The 20417-nt window shown below is 44.7% G+C and overlaps 1 protein-coding gene across 1 annotated transcript in view; it reads right to left on the bottom strand.

Moving 5' to 3' along the window:
- Positions 1-20417, bottom strand: part of HBP1 (HMG-box transcription factor 1) — a 34573-nt gene that overhangs the window by 2326 nt on the left and 11830 nt on the right. Inside the window, exons 5-10 of the mRNA XM_065401890.1 lie at positions 19568-19679; positions 19368-19480; positions 12308-12464; positions 10605-10749; positions 6077-6403; positions 137-278 (exon numbers count right to left, since the gene is read on the bottom strand). Coding sequence (XP_065257962.1) covers positions 137-278; positions 6077-6403; positions 10605-10749; positions 12308-12464; positions 19368-19480; positions 19568-19679 — 996 coding nt within the window. The remainder of the gene's footprint in view (positions 1-136; positions 279-6076; positions 6404-10604; positions 10750-12307; positions 12465-19367; positions 19481-19567; positions 19680-20417) is intronic.

Below are 20417 nucleotides of genomic sequence, written 5' to 3'. Positions count from 1 at the left end.
TGTGGGCTAGTGCAACAAAGGAGAGCAGGAGGTCTACTATACTATATTACTATATACTGCAGAAAAAGAAAAACATGGGACTGTGTGAACTTATTTGTAAACTATGTAATGCAGTCGAGTGTTTGACAAAACATACTGAATTTGTTCGTTTCCGTTTCCAACAGTCAGGATTTAAACGTTTTTGTTCTTCAGCCAAAGCCTTGGCTTCTAGCGTGTACATCCGTCTTTCTTCATTTTTCATTTTCTTCCACCTGTCACCAAGTATCACACTTATGGCTCTGCAAAATAAATGTTTACAGAACGGTCAAGGCAGGAATTTCTTATAAATCCCACAACATTTCTTGTCTCTTGTAAAAGGCTGTCATCAGAAAGAAAATGTTAGACATGAAAGCACACAAGAACAACTTCCTCTTTGCAGTGTGTGAGCATATTTCTGACTGTCCTATGCCTCTCTGAATAGTCACAGGGAAGACCCCAGCTATTGTTAAACAGAGTAAGGCTAGAAGGGCATATTTTGACATTTAAAAGTAAGTTTGAACATCACATACTGTAATCTAACAAAGTGGGAAAGTTGAGAGTCTGGTTGGTCTGGTTGGTCACCCGTTATGTACAACCACACAATATTTACAAAATTGTTCTCTTTCACCTCGTTTTATGGGATGATGATATGGCAGGGCTTGCTGAAAAGATGCTGCCTCATAATTAGGCTAGTGATTTTGCTATGACTGCAACCGAACAAAAGATTTTGTTTAATGAAAACACACTAGAATGGGCTTCCCTGTGGTTGACAGGTTGACCTATTGGGTAGATGCATTCAGAGTTCCCCCACTATTAGCCCGTGTGGGGAGGGGAAGCTCAGACTGTTACGCTCTTGAACAAGTTCTAGGCTGGACAGCAGTAAGGGACCATGTTATGAGTCGCCCCTTGATTATTTCCTAAAGCTTAACGTGAAAAAAAACTTCTCTACCTTACACCTAATAGGCCCTATGCCCATTGGACAACATCTCCCCTCATTGTGCCATATTGCTTAACTGTTTCCAAAATGATGGTGATTAGATGTTCAGACAAAATACAATTCACAGCCCCACCATTTTAATAAATCCTCTTTAAATTACAGAGAATGTTTTATTAGTGATTCATGAAAACATGGGATGAGTGATATCCCCCCTCGAATTATCAATGATACACACATTATCCGTAAAAAAGCTCACAGTAAACTGCAGTTTACAGGCCCCCTAATAAAATCAGGCAAAGCACAGCAACATCAAACACGTCTGGGTAGTTTCACATATGTCTGTTCCAAGGTAGTTCATTCTGCTCCACACCAACAAGGAGACAAACTAATTCTGAAAGGTTCTACCACAGCCAGAATCCTATGGGTTACGCAGCACCCAGGGAGCAAAATGGAAGCTCAATTTAATCTCTACTAATCACTAAGCCTGTATTGCGAGATGCTTTGAAGACGCCTGAGACCAAAGGCTCATACATTAGTCTGTCTCTGGTAAATCCACACAGGTAGGTCAATTTGTGTCTTTCAATGATAGGGTTCATATTTCTGAGTTAAGTAATCAGGGTTAGTTCTACAGGTACATGCACTAGTTTAGTTAGAATGTTTCATAAATATCTCTGTTTCAAGATATGGTCCAATTGCACCAAAAGCTGCCCCTCTCAGACAGCCACCATTTAGTACTGGTACAAGTGCTATGGAGTGAGGACGCTGTGACTCAGCTAAATGAAGAATTTGTTAAAGGGTGTCACCTCAAGCTACAGGGCTTCCAACTATAGATACTGAGGATCTATATATTCCCCAATGTATGGGAAGCATGCTACAGCAGCTCACTTTAATTAGGGCAAATGGAGATCGCTGAACCACTTATTATATACATCTCAGCCAGACAGAGTTCAAGGAACTAAACTGCAGTTTAAAAAAATAGTTATTTCTTGTTTCGAATACTGCCCTCTCCTCCTGCTGAAGCTGGAAAATTGATTTACAAATAGTGACCATGTCATTAAATACAGGTCTAGCTATTAGCCAATGAGAAAGGGGGTCAGACCTTCCATTTACAGTGCAAAGGCATGAAAATGTGCATGGGTGAGCAGCCTGACACTACCCATGCTGTTTCTGGTCATTTTATTAAACTGGATGAAATTGCTGCTTACACATATTTAACAACCCAGGCATGACTACTGAATATTAATATTCAACAACATTATATGATTATTACCTGCTTATAGCTTTGGTCTAGGTATACTTGGTCCAGCCTTAGCATCGGAGGGGACAGTCTAGCTGACCTCTGGGGGGACCTGCCACCGCTATATTTTTGATTCTAGTACTTTACCATGTTTCTCTAAACCAAAGGTTACTGGTATAATGACTATTGTTTTGTCTCTGGTAGTTATAGGGCAAGGAGTTATAAACTTGTTAAACCTTCCTAAATAGTTTTTTTAAATGTGTACGGGGCAGCCCGGTAAAACACTCTCATGCCCAAGACACTTGATACCTCCAAGAGACAAAGCTGCGCACGCAGGTATTGAATCTATATGGTTTTTGAGCTTCAGCAATCTGGTGGAAAAGTAAGAGCTTCATGTGAAAGAGGAAATGGAGCATGGCTGCTCACCAACCAGTACTACTGAGATAGATGAAAAATCTGGCTAGTGAAGTTCCATGACCTTTTAAGCCTCTTCTAAATTTCTTCTACGGACAGCAGTAACTCAGGCAAAAACCTGTCCAATTACATCCCTCACTAGACTGCCCCTCCCCCCCCCCAACCTGTGTTCCCTCACTCATGGCTTTAGGGTGCCTCAAAAAGCATCTGCTGTACTTTTGAAGTGCTAGTAAGGCATCTGATTATGTAACCAAACAGCCATGGTTACTTATGATGAATTAAGAAGAGGAAGGAATTATTACAGGTCTAAATTTGGGATCTAGCCCTTGTAAAGTCTGCACTAAACAAGCCATTAAATTTGCTTCTGCTACACATTTAAAGTTATCTGAGCCTATGTATCTGTTTCCATCAATTATACTAAAGACGAGTGGCTGTATTTCAGATATGTTCCACTTTCAAAACTTACATGTCACTCAAAAATTATTTAAATTTTTTTGCATACAGGATAAAATCCACTTATGGATACATGGCAATGAACCCATGGTGGTTGTCAAGCTTACTGAGGTCTGAAACTCTTAAAGCATCATCTTAAATCCGGTTTGGATCAGGAGCATTCTGCTCAAGCCTTAGAATGAAATGGATGTTGCCCTATATACTGGGGTTTTCACAGATCACTATTTTATTAGACTGGGGCTAGAGGCACAAAGGGACTTAGGTGTCTAAGTGCCCCTTTAGGTGCCTACATTCCAGGATCAGGCCCCATAGGTATTCACAAACGCCCCTGCTCAACTTCTGCCAAACCTTGTATGCACTAATCATACTTGGCACATAAGTTTTTGCAGTAAAAGTTGGCTGTTTCTGCCTCTGAGCATGTGCACTGCTGCCTCGCTTTAGGCAGCCAGACACCTACACCCAGTGTAATCCATGAACCAGTGACTGATACATGTTCCTTGGCCTAATGCAACTGTGGGGCAGGAGGCAGAGGAGCTCCCTCATAACTTTTAGCCCAGTGGTTAGGGCATTGACCTGGGAAACCGTGGTTCAAATCCCCACCTCCTGAAGAAGGGATTTGAACAGGTATCTGCCACTTGTCAGGTGAGTGACCTAACCCCTGGACTAGGGGATATTTGGATGCTGGCTTCCCTCGATTTCTCCTGTTGAAGGTGTTCCATTGTTAGATTAACTAAAGTGTCATTGTGCCAGAGAGCGCGCACAAACACATAAGAATGACTCTCTAGCCTGTTGGTTAGAGCAACCACCCAAGATGTGGAAGACCCAGCTTTTAGTCCTTCTGATCCTATAACTCTAATTACCCTGAGCCCTGGCCTACAAGTTACGAGAGAGCTCCTCCCTGCTTCCCCTGGGACAGCTTGCAAAAAGAGCATAGGTGCCTATCTCCAATAAAGGCTTTGCAACTGAGAATCCCAAGCAGAGGGAGGCATCTCGCGCCAGCTTGGAGTCAGGCAGAAACACTCCTATTGGCTACACTGGGCAGGGAGCCAACTAGTGCACTGGCTTTTGTGAATCCTATTTAAGGCAGTTAGCTTCCTCCATTCATTCTATAGGAAGCCTCAGCACCTAACTCAAGCTTTGTGAATCTCACTGATTTTCTAAGTGCCTAAAAATTAGGTGTTGAGACACTGAGCATCCCAGTGCCTAAACTCCTTGATGAATCTAACCTTTGATGGGTTGGATACATTGTGTTCCCCTTCCCCACCCCCAAAAACGTAACCCAGTTGGGAATGCCAGTTCACATATGCTATTTAATATGTGTAAGCAAAACAAACAAAAATGGCATAGCTGTTACTGCAATGGAAGGTCAGAACCTGAGTTTACAAATTAATGATTTGATTATGCTGTAATTAAACATACACCATACACTGTAAAATTTTCTTAGTGATTTGATCAGTTGTATACATTTGAATAAATATGATTGCTTCTGCATATCCAAATTTGTGAATACTCCACTAGTCTGCCTAAAGGCTGTTTTGCTGGTCACAAGTTTGTAGAATCGATAAACCCAAAGCTAGTGATTGATGCTGCACTATGTTTTTTTAAAAGACAAAAGCATATCCGTGTTCCCATGCACTGCATTTCCCACTGAGGCCCTAGGTGTTTCATTCCAGAATGTCAGTTACTTGTTAATCTTCAGTTATTTTTCTCAGCCTAAATCTACAAATGGAAATGTTAAAACTTCCTTGGAATTCATCCAACTGCAGTTCCAGCTTGCTCCATTTGAAATCAGTATTTTAAATTAAATTATATTATGTTTTTCTAATTGGCTGTTTTGATTTCTCAGTGATAGTTTTAGTGAATCTGAAGACAGACACATTTGCAAAGATGCATCATTGAAGTGACTCCATACCCATTATGGAACTCTATGATATGGCAGAGCAGAGGGATTATTTGTTCTTAACTCTAGGTCAAAGCATTTCCACCATCATCTTGTATATAAGCTGGCAGCCAATTAATCCTCTCCATTTACATTTCTGTAGTTCTGTTACCTTTAGTTTTTGCTAGGTTTAGTACTGTAATGTATAAGAAATGATTCTATTCTCATATAAAGGCAAAAGATTTCTTTTCAGAACTTGTATATAAAAACACAAGCATTTTATAAATAATATGCACAAACATACCTATGTACATATACAGATATAAAAACTTACATATTATTTATATCAGATATGTACGAACATTTATATATATAATCAATAGCTTTGTCTAAACATTTATTATATATAAACTGTTTGTATGTATGTGTGTGTATATACATATATAAATAAATAAAATTTACACACACATCAAAACATAGACCCATTTAACCCTTCTTGCCAGGGATAGCTACCTATTACTCACCACTGGTGACTTTTCAAGCTTTGTAGTGCAAACAAAAGAATGGCATAGGAACAGATAAAACATTATTGCTTGGATTACAACAACACTTAGAAACCTTAATCAAGGATCAGGGCCACACTGTTCTAGATGATGTATAGACAAAAAGACAAACACTCCTTACCCCAAAGAGCTTACAATCTTATGTCAACACACAATCAGAGACTGGGAGGCAAGATATAAAAATCCCCTTTCCCTACTGTAACACAGAAAGGACAACATAGTCTTTCCCCCCCCCGAACGAATCTTACCAAAATGTACGAAGTCTGCGTGCACTGCACACACACAAACATTGCTGAAATGCTTCTGAGGGCAGGATAAAGTCTACATAAAGTACAATAAGAGTAAGTAGATATTAAACCAGTTTCTGCCCTGACCCTAGTTGTCAAGTTCACTGAGGTCTGAAGCCTCCTCTTAAGTTTGGCCTTATGTGAGCAGCTTTCAGTTTGTTTCTTGGAACAATACATACACATTTTATTTCACTTGCAAAACTTAATTTGCTATAAGTTTAAAAATGGGACTTGCAAACTTTGCTAGATCAATTATATGGTCAAAACTAAGAAGTTGAGTACCATTACCTGTTATCTTTCCCTGGATACATCTGAGTATATTCAACTCTGTACTTTTTGGCAAAAAGCATGAAGGCATTCATTGGTCTTTTGCATTTGTTAGGAGAAGTGGCACTCATAGTACTTGCAGTCCCTGAGCTGTGGCTTTTGCCAGCTTTACTACACAAAGAACTGGAGGAAAGCTGTGATGATCCATCAGCCACACAGTTTTTACTGCATTCTGATCTCTCAAAGTCTTGACTGCCCGATCCTCCACAAGATAAAGAAGCGCGACGCTGACGAGCCATGCTGCTTAATACATAAACTGCAGAAGAATCCATTGGTGTAAAATCATAACTAGAATGAAAAGATACATCACTTGATTAGAAAGTAAATCAATTAGAATGAAATTTACAGGTCCTACTTTTAAAACCTATGTTGATTCCTGAACAATCCCTAATTAATTGTTCCACTGTTCATTTTTAGAGTTCTTGTGCTTCACCCAAAACGTACATACATCCAACTGTGATGTACTTAGTCTGGACTTGGTACAGAGATTAGTCAACAACTTTGGTAGATGCACAATGTGGTGGTGGGAGGCAACTGTCCAAGATCTGCGGTTGTTTATTACTGACTCTCCCCTTGTATGCCAGTTGTAGTTCTGGTCTCATTTCACCTCCTTTTGGAACAACTTTCTTTTATTTCTGCTTTGGACGTTAGTCCACCTTCTGCTTTTGTCTCTGTTAGCGCTCAAGGCACTCAAGGCCTGGTATGTGATGGTTGCTGGCAGTGACAACTCATTTGAGGACCTTGAGTGAATAGCACATGGGAGAGTACAACCACTACTTCACCCGCAAAGTGACTCAGAGCCCAAAGACCAGAGAGGAAAAGTGGAGTCCAGAGGGCATCTGAGCTCCACCGGTGGGAGCCAATCCTGCAGAAACCAACAGGGCACCAAAGCTCACCACATGGTAATAAGGGCCAGGTCTGCTCTGGCAACGTATGTACGGCCTGGCAGCTTTCTCCCTGACTTTAGTGGCTCCTTCTGCCAGAGGCTGTCAGCAGACTCAGGCAAAGATCACTGCATCAGTTCACCTTTTCAAGGTTTTCCTTACAACCATGACATCTAGAAACAATTGTTTTTAAATGACTGCTTAGATACCTACATCACTAATGTACATGCCTTACTCAAACCCCAATGAGGAAGAATTCAGCTAAGGAGGCCAGTGGAACCCAGCAGAGATAGCTAAACGTATTTTGAACATCTATTCTACACAATTTACTGTGAGTGGCATCTGATTCAGGTTTCTCAAGTTGCAAGTGGGAAGAGTTTGGTTTGTGGACAAAATCTGGGAGAGTACTTTTTTTCCTTCAATTCGAGCCCTCACTAAGCCCCATCAGTATTTATGTGAAGTTTTAGTATAGCATTTAAGATATATACAGACTTTTGTATAATATATATTATGGAAGAGTCAGTAGTGACTTCATCGTTAAGGTTGTGTTGAAAATTGCACTTAAAGAAGGACTAAAGTCTATATAAACGTGTTACTCATTTACATTTTTATTATACACAATATGCTTCAGTGTATTTAATATTATGAAAAACAGAGCATCTCCATAAACCTTCCAGAAAAAGCCTATAGTTCATTTATAATTTTTTATATTAACAGCAAATATAAAAACACACTACTCACAGAGACTAACATTATAAACAATGTCTTCACAAACTGCTGCTTTAGGCACACTTTTGTACTTATAGAGCAACTTTCATTGAAAAATTAACAGATACAATACATTATTTAATTCACAGATGATAATCTTCCACCCTCTAGTGGCAGAAGTGTGAGAATTCCACCATTAGAGATGAGGTGGGTGAGGTAATACCTTTTATTGGACCAAAATCTGTTACTGAGAGAGTGGAGCTTACACAGAGCTCTTCTTCAGGTCTGGGAAAGGTACTCAGGCCTTGGCTACACTTGCAGCTGTACAGTGCTGTGAGGTAAACCTGTCTTCGTACAGCTGAGTAGGGAAAGCGCTGCAGTCTGTCCACACTGACAGCTGCCAGCGCAGTGGCATGGCCACACTTGCAACATTTGTAGCTGTGTTGGGAGCGGTGCATTATGGGCAGCTATCCCAGTATTCATGTGGCTGCAACGTGCTTTTCAAAACGGGGGTGGGGTGGAGTGTGACAGGGAGTGTGGGGGGAGAGAGTGTGCTTTTTGGATCGTGTCAGCACTCTATTTTCAAGTTCCGAACTCCCGGCCCCCTGCTGATTCATTCACTCACTCAAAGCAAACAGCAAACTGTTTGCTTTTTCTCTGTGGTACGAGCTTTGAAACCGGCACTTCTGCACGCCTGCAGACGGTCACAACAATGGAGAGGATTGGCCACTTGACAAGGTGATCAGTACAGCGCTGCAGGTTGATTCCTGGTACACACTCACAGGGGAGAGTCGTAGCCACTCCGCTGTATCTCTTATGCTTCTCGGGGAGGTGGAGTGGCCCGTTAACACCCCTCAGTCACAGGGAAGAAAGGAAGGGGTGGAAGGGAAGCAGCTGGGGAAGGTTGTTAGTGGGTTACAGGTTGCTGTAATAAGCCATAAATCCAGTGTCTCTGTTCAGTCCATGATTTTTAGTGTCTAGTGAAGTTATGGATTTAAGCTCCCAGGCTTGTCTTTTGAAAGTGTTGGGCGGGTTTCCTTTGAGGATGAGGAATGAGAAGCCAGGTATAAAGTGATCATTTTGTGAAAAGTGTTCACCCACAGGTGATGAGGTGTTTTTGTCTTTTATCCTTTTCCTGTGAGAGTTAATTCAAGAGTGTAGTGACTGTCTGCTTTCACCTACGTAGTTACTATTGGGGCATTTAGGGTGTTAACTACTTATGCTAAACAATCTGTTCCACCTTGTATTTAGCAGTGACACTCTGAGTACCTTTCCCAGACCTGAAGAAGAGCTCTGAGTAAGCTCGACTCTTTCACAAATAGAAGTTGATCCAATAAAAGATATTACCTCAACCACCTTTCTCTCTCTAATATCCTGGGACCAACATGGCTACAACAACACTGCCTAATTCCACCACGTTTCAGGACACTCTTAACTGCTTATGCGACATTCAAGTGCTAAGGCCTTTAGTTGATCATAGCTGGGGAAAATATAAATGACTAAAATACAGTGTTCCTATGCCCTTAAAAAAAAGGAGGTACCATTCAATTATCACTCTAAAATACCAACTTGTACCACAAAACTGACTTAAAAATGTGCATAATCTATAAACCCCAATCATTTTATTTTTAAAATTGAATTGGGCATTTCCATCACCTGCCTGTACTTCCTGGCTGAGATACAGGCTGGAAGTGCTGTTCTGAACAGAAGATCAAAGTAGCATCAGACAGATACCATGTGACTCGCTTGTCTACAGAGGGGATTTCTTCTCTCCCTTTAGTGCTCTGGGATGGGAAATAGTCATTGTCCAAAATCTGCTTGGAAGAGTAACGAACTGCAAAAGGGGGAGAGGGTAGGGTAAGCTGCTGACAGCCTAGCTTGCCAGCTCAAAGAGGGACAGAGAAATGTGGAAAGGAGCTTTCTGTCTCCCAGTGATCCTGCTCCTTCCCCATCTTCCCACTCCCAGGACAGCTGGGGCCTTGAGTGTTTTGTTTTTAACTTTCTCTGCCCTGCTGCCCGCAGCTGTTGCCTCATGATCTCTTCACTGCTTTCCTCCTTTTGCCCAAAAAACTAGACAGGGCCTGATAAGTGTCCAGACAGGGGACAGGCAGTTTTTTATTTTTCCTTCATCCCCAACAACCCTCATGCCCTTTCAGTAGTAGTTTTAGTCCAAAAAAATGGAACAGGAAACTTTGACAGTGCCAATAGAAACTGAAAGATCAAAGTGATCACTGGACCATAATCTGCCGCTGAAAGGGAAGCTGCTGGGGTAATGGGGATAAAGATGGGGTTCAAATCAGCTAGGGAATTTAGGAAGAAAGTATGGGAAAATCAGTTTGATCAAAACTATTTTCTCTCTTCCTTCTCTGCAGAATCCTCAAAAATCTGATCAGACAACATTTAAAATGAAGGAACCATTTTCCAGGAGCAATAAAGCCATGTCATATTGGTTGGTTCTTTGGTTACTGGGGAACTGCTCGGATGGCTAAAGACAGTGGGTTATATATGAAGCATATGCCAATAGCCAACTAATGCACCCTGTAATGGCAAATATTAGGTTATCCAGCCCACGCTACTCCCCCACCCAGTGTAGGACTGTTCCATACAGTATATTTTCTAGTGCTTTATCTGGTCTAGTTTGAAATGTCCTAAGCAATGGGGCTGCCACCACTTTCTTTGTGAGACTATTCCATAGACAAACAGATTTCACCATCAGAAAGGTGTTCTGACATTTTGCCTGAAGTCTTACTCTCCTATTTATACCCTCTTGTACCATCATAAATAATTCCTCTCCCTCCCTGGGGCACATCTTTCACATATTAGTAGACTTACATGTCCACAGGGTTAATGCAACTTTTCTTCAGAAAAGCAATGAAGCCATTTTATCCAGAAGTTACCTTTTAAACGTATCAAAAACACCTGAATCATCAAAGTTAATGGCGTCGGGGTGTCCTGGAGGTAGACACATATCTCCAATATGCATTTCACAGCATGGAATGCCATGCTGAACCACAGTCAAGCTTGGATAGAAAGAAGACCAACCTGCAGGGGTAAATTATTAAATTAGACAAATAGCCTAGTGAGCTCTAGCTCTGATGTCTTGGCAGAGATCTATCACTGCCAATCCCGCCTGGCAGAGAGCACAAAAGAAAAACTGGGTTTCCCAAAACTGGATTTAAAATACACCTCTACCTCGATATAATGCTGTCCTCGGGAGCCAAAAAATCTTACCGCGTTATAGGTGAAACCGCATTATATTGAACTTGCTTTGATCCACCGGAGTACACAGCCCCGCCCCTCCGGAGCACTGCTTTACCGCGTTATAGCTGAATTTGTGTTATATCGGGTGGCGTTATATCGAGGTAGCGGTGTATTAGTCCAGATAAAGTTTTTATTTACCTTTTTCCCCAAAAGCAAAATCAGAAACTTCTGCTTGTGTAATTACTGATGTGGTATAGTTCATTTTTACCTCATTTACAAGCTTTTTATCCAAGCAAAAAAAGAACAGAAAACCAAACCAAGTAACCATTTTACCAACTTTAAGGGTATGGCTACACTCGCAGATGTAGAGCTCTGTAAGTTAAACCAGCCCTCGGAGAGCGCAGTAGGGAAAGCGCTGCCATCTGTTCACACTGTCAGATTCAAGTGCACTGGCATGGCCACATTAGCAGCTCTTGCAATGCCACAGAGAGCAGTGCATTGTGGTAGCTATCCCAGCATGCAAGTGGCTGCAATGTGCTTTTCAAACGGGGGGAGGGTGGAATGTGACAGGAGTGTGTTGTGTTTGTATGTGGGGAGAGAGAGAGTGGGTTTTTGGGGGGCTGAGAGCGTGTCAGCATGCTGTCTTGTAAGTTCAGACAGCAGCAGACCCCCCCTTCCCCCGCCTCTCTCTCTCACACTTACAGCAAGCAGCATTCCACACTAATGATTGCTTTGTCCGGGAGCAGATACGCATGCTGGCTGTCAGAAAAGGAGCTTTGAAAGGGCATAGCCGCATTCCTGCAGCCGATTCCAAAACTATGACAAGAGTGGCCACGTGACTTATGGGGATTATGGAACGTTTCCGGAGGCCAATCACAGCGTAGTAATGCAACACCTCGTTCACACTGACGCTGGGGCGTTTCAGCCAATGCGCAGCAAGCGTTATGCTTCTCATGGAGGTGGATTACCAGGAGCACTCCAGCTGCAGAGTCCAGGCGCTCTAAGTGCCTTGCCAGTGTGGACAAGTCGTGAGTTAGGGCGCCTGGGGCTGATTTAATGTGCTCTAACTTGCAAGTGTAGCCAAGCCTTAAGTGTCACATTTAGATATAGGAAGTGTAAGTAGCCTCCCTTATTTGCTCTCTCTCTCTTTTTGTCTTTTCTGTGCTCTCTATCATATTTGCTAAACCTTTCAAGAAGAGACAACACATACAACATTTCTACCAACTTTATTGTTCAAATTCCAGTGTTTCTTTCAAGCAGATTTAGAGTAATGTGAATGGGGAATACTGCTGCTTTCAACTACTGTGGGAGATGGTTATGAGATTTACAAATACTGTCTTAGAAGAACTTATTACATAACTCCTGAGAGTTTTGCTGTACACATACAATATTTTCCTACCTTTATTCTTAACATAAAATGGATGATCCAATCTGCACTCTACGGTGAGCAAGCCATCTTCCACTGTACCAGGATCAAATGTCAACTTCAATACTGACTCACCAAATGAAATACTTTGTTCATGAGATATCAACTTCAAACCATCAGAACCATAATCCTAGAAACACACATATGCTTCAGATTTTTCAGAAAAATTTAATACTGTGGATACTGCAAACATATCATTTTTCTGGCACACTGAAAAATACCAGCATTCAAAGAGTTAGAAGAACCCCACAAGCTAATAAGAGATTATGCAACATTCAGAACACATCTATAAGTACTCTGTTCAGATGTTTTATGTTCAGGTGCTCAGACACTATAGTGATGAGCACTGGACAGATTCCATATGCATCTTTTACAAGAAATGGTTACTGTAACTGTGGTACTTCGAGATGTGATGCAGACGTGTATTCCACTTAGGTGTGTGCACGCACAGCACACCAGAGCCAGAGAATTTTGCCTAGCAGTACCCACTGTCACAACCCAATGGCCCCCTCCCCTTAGGGAGTCCCCTAGGAAGGTAGATCAACGCTGTATTGTTGCAAGCATCGCAAAGCATTTTGGGGAGGGTTAAAGGTGTGTGAGTGGAGAGTGGAAGATTCCTTTGCAGGAGTAGGAGAGGCCAAGGGGGGGTGGGGGGGGGGGAGAAAGAAGAAAGCAGAGAACGGGTTAAACTCAACACTGCAGCTAGCAAGCTCAGTCCGAAGATAAGAAGCTGACTCCAGCCCAAGGCCAGCTGCTACCTGCCAAGACAGAAGGGGGGAAGTCCAACCCCCACCCCGCCCAGCCGTGAGAAAGGAAAGTTGTTGAACAAAATGCGGGGCCAGGAAAAGGAGCGAGATGGTGAAGGCCAGCCAGGAACAAACAGAACTGTCTCACGGCCCTGAAACCAGTGTGTTTTGGGGAAAGTTGAAGAGACCACAGAAAGCCGGTTTGGACTGGCACAAAGAGCACCAGGAGCAGAATGAACCCCCCTCCCTCCCCCCAAAGGAGCCCAGGACTTAAAACCCTCCTGAGAGCTGAAGCAACTCGGAGAGCACAGCGGATCCTTGGACGGCCTGGACCCAGGACAGCACTCCCCTCCACCTTCCCGCCTCCCTCTTCTTCTGACATTACACCCAGACTTGGCCAGTCTGGGTCCTGCGTGTGTGAGTATGGAAGTGGGTTAGGGCATTAATGCTTTCTTTCTTCCCCTGAGTGACGTGGGAGCGTTCCCAGTACTCTTTGCTATTATTTTATTATTTTATCAATAAGGCTTTAAAATTTAGACACTTGGTGTGCCTCATCTCCTCCCCAAAAAAGATCCTGTGGCCCCAGCCTGATCAACTGTGGCCTCAGGCAGATTGGTAACGAAAATCTGTCACACCATGGGGGGGAGGGGGTAGCACTTACACCTCATGCTCATAGCTCCTTCCCTGGCTGTATGAGACGGCGCCACCTCGACCCCCTTCAGTTCCTTTGCACTGAACACCAAGACCGTACTCCAATGCAGAGGGGACAAAGGGTGGGTTGTGGAATACACAACTGCATTACATCTGGGAGAACCACAGGTACAGTAAGTAACAGTTTCTTCTTCGAGTAGATGCAGCTGTGTATTCCACCTGGGTGAGTTGAAGCAGTACCGATCCCAGGAGGTGGGGTTCGGAGTCTACCTAAACAAGAATTGCAGGACTGCTCTATCAAAACTTGCATCTACTCTGGAAGATGTGATAATGGCATAATGGTTCATAAATGTGCATATGGACGACCATGGAGCAGTCCTGCAAATTTCCAATATTGAGATGTCACCAAGGAATGCTACTGACATTGCTTGCGCTCTTGCAGAATGAGCTCACACTCACTGAGGAGACATAGCTGAAGTTATTTCATATGCAGTCTTGATACAGGATGTTACCCATTTAGAGATAATCTGTGAAGGGACCACTTGACCCTTCATATGATCTGGAACAGCTGTCGAACACTGCACTTTCTCCTCACTCAGCCAGAAAGCAGCCACGCCATGAGATGCAGGGAGCTGAGTGGGGGACGTAAGGTGCGACCAGGTTGGGATGGAGAGGAAGGGGTATGGGAGGTTGAATTGACAACATGAGAAGATCAGAGAACCAACACTGCCTTGGCCACGCTGGGGCAATGAGAATTAGCTTGCCCTAGTCCTCTTTCATCTCGAGGATGACCTGTGGGATGACTGAGATTGAGGGGAAAACGTACAGGAGCCGACTGCCAGCTGAGCTGGAAAGCATCGGACAGAGAGCCTGGACTGAGGCCTCCTGGAGAGCAGAACAGGTGACATTTCCTGTTGTCCCTCATAGCAAACAGGTTGATTGTCAGAATGCCCCACACTGCAAAGATGATGTGGAGGATACTTGTCTTCAGGGACTTCTTGTGACTCAAGTAAAAATTCCTGCTGAGATGGTCTGCAAGGTGATTCTGGACACTGGGCAAGTGGTTGGCTATCGGAACAATACTCATCTCAACGCAGAGCTGTCACAACCTGACTTCCTCTTGGCAGAGCATCCTGGAGCATGCACCTTCTTGCCTGTTCATATAATACATCGTGGTATTGTCGGTAAGTATGTGACCCATGAGCCCCTGATACAGTCCAGAAAAGCGTGACATGCATTGTAGATGGGCCGAAGCTCCAGAATGCTGATATATGCTGAGGACTCCTGCTCCAACCACAGACCTTGAACTTTCAGCGACCCCAGATGTGCTCCCCAATCCATCAGGGAGGCATCGGTGAGAACAGACCTGGTTGGTAAGGGCCAGATGAAGGGAATGCCCTGACAAACATTCTCCAGAAGTGCCCACCACTGCAACGAGTCCAGGAGTGAAGAATCGGATAGTCAACTGTCCTGAGCCACATCTGAAGGGGGCAAAGATGCAACTTTGTAACCTGGGCCACCTGCATCTACGAAAATGTGTGGCCCAAGAGCCTCAGGCACATCCAACTCTCATGGAAGGCTGAGACTGCAGACTAAGGCAAAAGTGGTGAATCGCCTGAATGAAATCATACAGCAAAAATACTCTCAAGGTGTTTAGGATGAGACCCAGATGGTCGAGCGAGCGCAGTGTAGTGCTGACATGAGAAACGTCTTCCTCTCTGGATCTGTCCTTCATTAACCAGTCATTCAGATATGGGAAGATGTGGATTCCTTTCCTCCGGAGGGACAGTCACCATTTAGTAAAAGGAGCAGAAGAGAGGCCAAAGGGAAATGATGCTTAGCTGCGACAAATCAAAAGAATTTTCTGTGGCTTGGCAAAATCGTAACCACGAAGGTCCAGAGCAACAAACCAGTCGTTTTGAGACAGCACAGGGAGGATAATCGATAAAGTTCCAAATGGTCACTCTACGTATCGGACATATTTGTTGAGGCTGCAAAGGTTGAGACAGGGTCTTACCTCTCCCTTGGATTTGGGTACCAGAAAGTACTGGGAATAGAAACCCTGACCGTGGCGTTCTGGAGGAAGCTCCTCCACTGTTCCCAAAGCCAGAAGAGAGTGAATCTGCTTGAGGAGCAGTATCTCATGAGAGGGGTCCCCTCGGGGGGAGGGGGGGGGGGGAATGGAAAGGCACTGGATGGCACAGCCTGATTTGATGGTGCTTAAGACCTACCTGTCAATGGTGATCAAGTCCCAAGCATTTTGAAAGCAAGCTAGCTTGTCCCCAAATGGAGGGGACGGGGAGAAGGGAGCGACAACTGGAACACTGCTCCAGACTAAAGAGTGAAAGTTGGCACTTGGGGGAGTGGGGGGGGGGGGGGAGGGGCACGCAGGGTAAGGCATGTCAACTGGCCAAACCCCACACCTGAATGCCTTCTTTCTCTGGGACCTATGCTCCTTTCTAGGGAAACAAAAGGCTGCCCAAATGTGTACTACGAATGATACTTTTGCTGCTGCTGCCACCCATCGTAGTGGTGCCTCTGCACTGCCGGGATATACACCCCCAAGGACGGTAGAGTAGTCCTAGAGTCCTTGAATGAGTGCAGAATATTGGCTGTAAAGGGCAAATCCTCTATGGTCTGTTGCACATCGGGAGCAATGCCCGAGTTTTGCAGCCAGGATGTCCTTCTCATGGTCACTGCTGAGGCCATCACTCTGGCCAAAGTATCCGCAATGTCCAGCACGGACTCCAATGAAGTCTTAGCCACCAAGCAGCCTTCGGTAATAAAAACCCAAAATTCTTCCCTTGAGGCTTTGGGCACTTGGTCTGTAAACTTAAGACACAGACATCCAGTTCACAAGTCTTACTCGGACAGCAATATGCATCTGCAAAGAAAAGGAGGTTAAATCTTCCTACCCATCAGGTCCATCCATTTAATGTCCTCATCCTTGAAAGTGGACTTAAATCCGCCCTTCTGGGCTCTATTGTTCACTGTGGTTACAACCAGGGAATTTGGGGCCCTATGCGAGTACAAAACCTGAAATCCCTGCACTGGAACAAAGTAGCATTTCTCCATGTGCTTCATAGAAGGTACTGAAGCCAGCATGCTCCAGAGCAGAAGTTCTCAAACTGGGTGGTGGACCCCGCTGGGGAGCACAGAATGTATTGGGGGGAGGGGGAGAAGATTGAGGGGGGGAAAAAAAAACCTTACTGCACACATTTTACCCACAGCAATGAATAACTAGCGAAGCTAATTCCTCCAGACATATCAGGTCCTCAGATGGCGCTGTGCATTTTGATGGATTTCTGTTAAGTTTGCATAGCATTATACAAAGTCATTGCTATCTGTACATTAACTGATTTGCTATGACACAGTGTGCACATTTAATTGTAAGCACGGACCACAATTGCGGTTTTGCTTTTGCTCTTATTACAATGGATCATTGGCTCATTCGTGCAACAGAAAGAAAAAAAACTCAAGTGAAAAACAAAGCAAAAACTGGTTCAAGTGAAGCACCGCCGCCACATCTATTGATATACATACTTGTGAGGGTGGGGGGCATAAACTACTACAGACACAAGGGAGGGCAGCACAATCAAATAAGTTTGAGAACCACTGCTCCACAGAACCCTAGCAGGCTCTAGGAGTACATCATTAATAGGGAGGGCAACTCTCCAAGGAGCAGATAGCAGCAGAATATTCAACAACTTATGGGTGTTCTCCTGAAGGAATTCTTGCTTCAATATGCGGGGAAGCAGCCACATGCCGCAAAAGGTCCTGGTATGCCTGAAATCCTCTGGTACTGAAGGAGAGGAAGAGCCAGGAACCGTGGAATTGTCCAGGGATGAAGATGAAGCCATTAACTGCCAAAGCTGGATCCTGATCCAGGATAGTCAGACCTGGATGGGACGACTCTGGAGGCTCTGGAAGGGAAGGTTCACTGGTGCCTGGGCCTGTGGCAGATCAACAGTGATCTCGCTTTAGAGTTAGATGAGGAGGTGGACCTCCGCAAACAAGGAGCGTCCCACAGATTCCAGGGAGGCCACTGGTATGAACAGGTGGCCACTAGGTGAACAGGCCACTGGTATAGCCACTGGTGGCCAGAAGGTGCCAGGCCAGGGGCCCCATCCTGACCACAAGTCGCATACCAATCCTGGTAACCATAGCACTCCACCCCCAATGCTGGTAAAGTAATGGAAAGAAGGAAGAAACCGACCTGGACACCAAGGAATCCCGGGCTTCCGGAGATAAAGGTGGAGCGAGCCCAGAGGGGGCAAGCAACTGGTCTGACTCATTTATAGCCCAGAATGAAGAGGGAAATGATGCTGATGGTGGAAATGTTACAACCAGCACCAAATATGCCTCCATTGTTTCCTGAGCTAGAAGCGATGGTTGACCACAAAGTTGGCAGAAGTCCCAAGGTCACTGATGGTGCCAAAGTGGAGGGCGGTGAGTGCAGCACTAATGGCAGGGGAGCTGAAGGAGTTCCCTGATGCTGAGCCTGGCACCAGCCCCACTTCCACTGACTCTAGAAGGGAAACACTGGGGTGCGGTGCCGATGGATCCAAAGGTTTCAGCTGCCCGCCTAGCCAGCGGGACTATAAACAACGCAAGCCTGGCAAAGGCCTGGAGCAAGGGCAAGCTCAGGACAGAAAAGCAGAGGAGCCACTTGATAGGCCACCGGCGCAGAAACAGTCGGTGCCAGCATTGCCCTTGTCGGTACCGGACTCAACGGATGCCCTGGGGCTGGAACCGTAGTCAATGGTAAGGGGTTCTCTGACCTCCCTGCACGATACCCGGGAGTGGTTGACGGAAACTGCTCCAATCTGCACATTGGCATTCACACTGTGCTAGTCTGCGCTCCTTCTGGAGGACGTAGATGATCTTGAACGGCCTCGACTGGTCTTATGTGATCTTTTCCTTGGCGCACCTTAGGGGGAACAACTTCCCTGTCTGCTCCAGCTCCAGACAGCACTCTCAGAACCCAAAGGCAACCCCTGATCCAATGTAGGCCTCAGAGCTGAAGCAAGACACATGGACTGTTCAAGCAGGTGCTGCTTTAGACGAAGATCCCTCACCACCTGAATCCACTGTCGTGAACAATTTGCAAACAAACACTCCTTGACATGGGCTTCGCCTAAGCACAGCAAGCACCGCGTGTGGAGATTGTTGACAGGAATTGCTTCCCCACATGACAGATAATGTTTAAACCCTGGTGAGGGCATCCCCAGGAAAATACTTCAACTAAAGCTAACTAACAAGAAATTTAACTAACACTATACTAAGGATACTAATTAACTATATACAAACTAGAAAAAGTCACTAAGAAATAGAGAGGTTGTGAACCACACAGAGCTCTGACTCCGGCCACAGATGATAAGAAGGAACTGAGGGGGGTCATGGCAGCGCGGACTCATATAGCCAGGGGAGGGTTTATGAGCACCTGTCTTCTATGGGTACTGCTAGGCAAAATTATCCAGCTCCAGTGCACTGGGCACACAGACACCTAAGCAGAATACACAGCTGCATCTACCAAAAAAGAACCCTTCGGATGCAACAAGACGTGGATAATGTTGCACACAATATAAGCACTGTACTACGGTTACTGTAAAGGATTCAGTACATTAAAGGACTACCTTGTAAGTTCCCATTAGGAGATCGTCCTCATTTTCACAGCCTTCAGCTCTAACAAAATGTTCAACGGTCTGCCATTCTTTGTTGTGTCCTTTGTGAAAGCATAAACGTGTGCCTGACATTTGAAAAGAAAAGGTCAGTAAGTTTGTCAAAAGAAGCAGCTGTTATTAAAAAAAGGATCCTACAATCAATGCTATTTTACCTTTTAAAAAACAGTGCCAAACAGTTGAGGGCCAAGAGTGGCACCATCCTAGATCGTCGTCGTCTGAAAGCGATGACATGCAGAAAATACCAGACTCTGATTCACTACTTGCCTATTCAGAAAACAAAAATATATAAATGATTTAACAAATATCTTTAGGGCTAATTCTGAAAATATTTATGCATGTGCTTAACTTTTACATACTGACTTCAAGCTGAGGATTGTAAAATGAGGATTCCTTGGAAATAGGGATACAAAGGCTCAAGGCAAGGGGGAGTCAATCTGAACCGGTGCTCAATTTCATGCTTGTCTATTTGAGGAACAGAGCCATCATCTTTCTGGCCAAGGTCTAGACACCATTTTTTTCACAACACTTCAACTCCATTCCTCAGTCAGCTACAGGGAATACTTTTGCAATACCCAATGCATCCCATCATCCCACAATGTGGCTAAATGTGTTGTCAGTCTCCAGGGCGTCATACTCTTTCCACTAAAGCCAATGAGAGTTTTGCCACTGAGTTTAGTGGGAACAGGATCAGACCTAAAGACCAACAGACAGGAGTTAGAGCTAAAAAACACACATGGCAATCTATGTTCTCTGTAGAGCTGCACAGCAACCTCTCAAGGCCGTGCAGGCAGGCGGGGAGAGGCGCCTCTCCCTCGGCCCGGCCCCACCAGAGCTGCTGCAGTCAGGGAGAGGCGCCTCTCACCCAGCCCCGAGCTGCTGTGGCGATAGAGGGCTGGGGAGAGAGGAAGTCCTCTCTCCCCACAGCAGCCCCGGGGCAGCCTGCACCCCAAACCCCTCATTCCCGGCCCCATTCCAGAGCCCGCACCCCCCCGCACCAAACCC

This window comes from Emys orbicularis, chromosome 1 (genome assembly GCF_028017835.1).
Source record: "Emys orbicularis isolate rEmyOrb1 chromosome 1, rEmyOrb1.hap1, whole genome shotgun sequence".
Lineage (NCBI taxonomy): Eukaryota > Metazoa > Chordata > Testudines > Emydidae > Emys > Emys orbicularis.
This window is presented reverse-complemented; position numbering and strand designations above follow the sequence as displayed.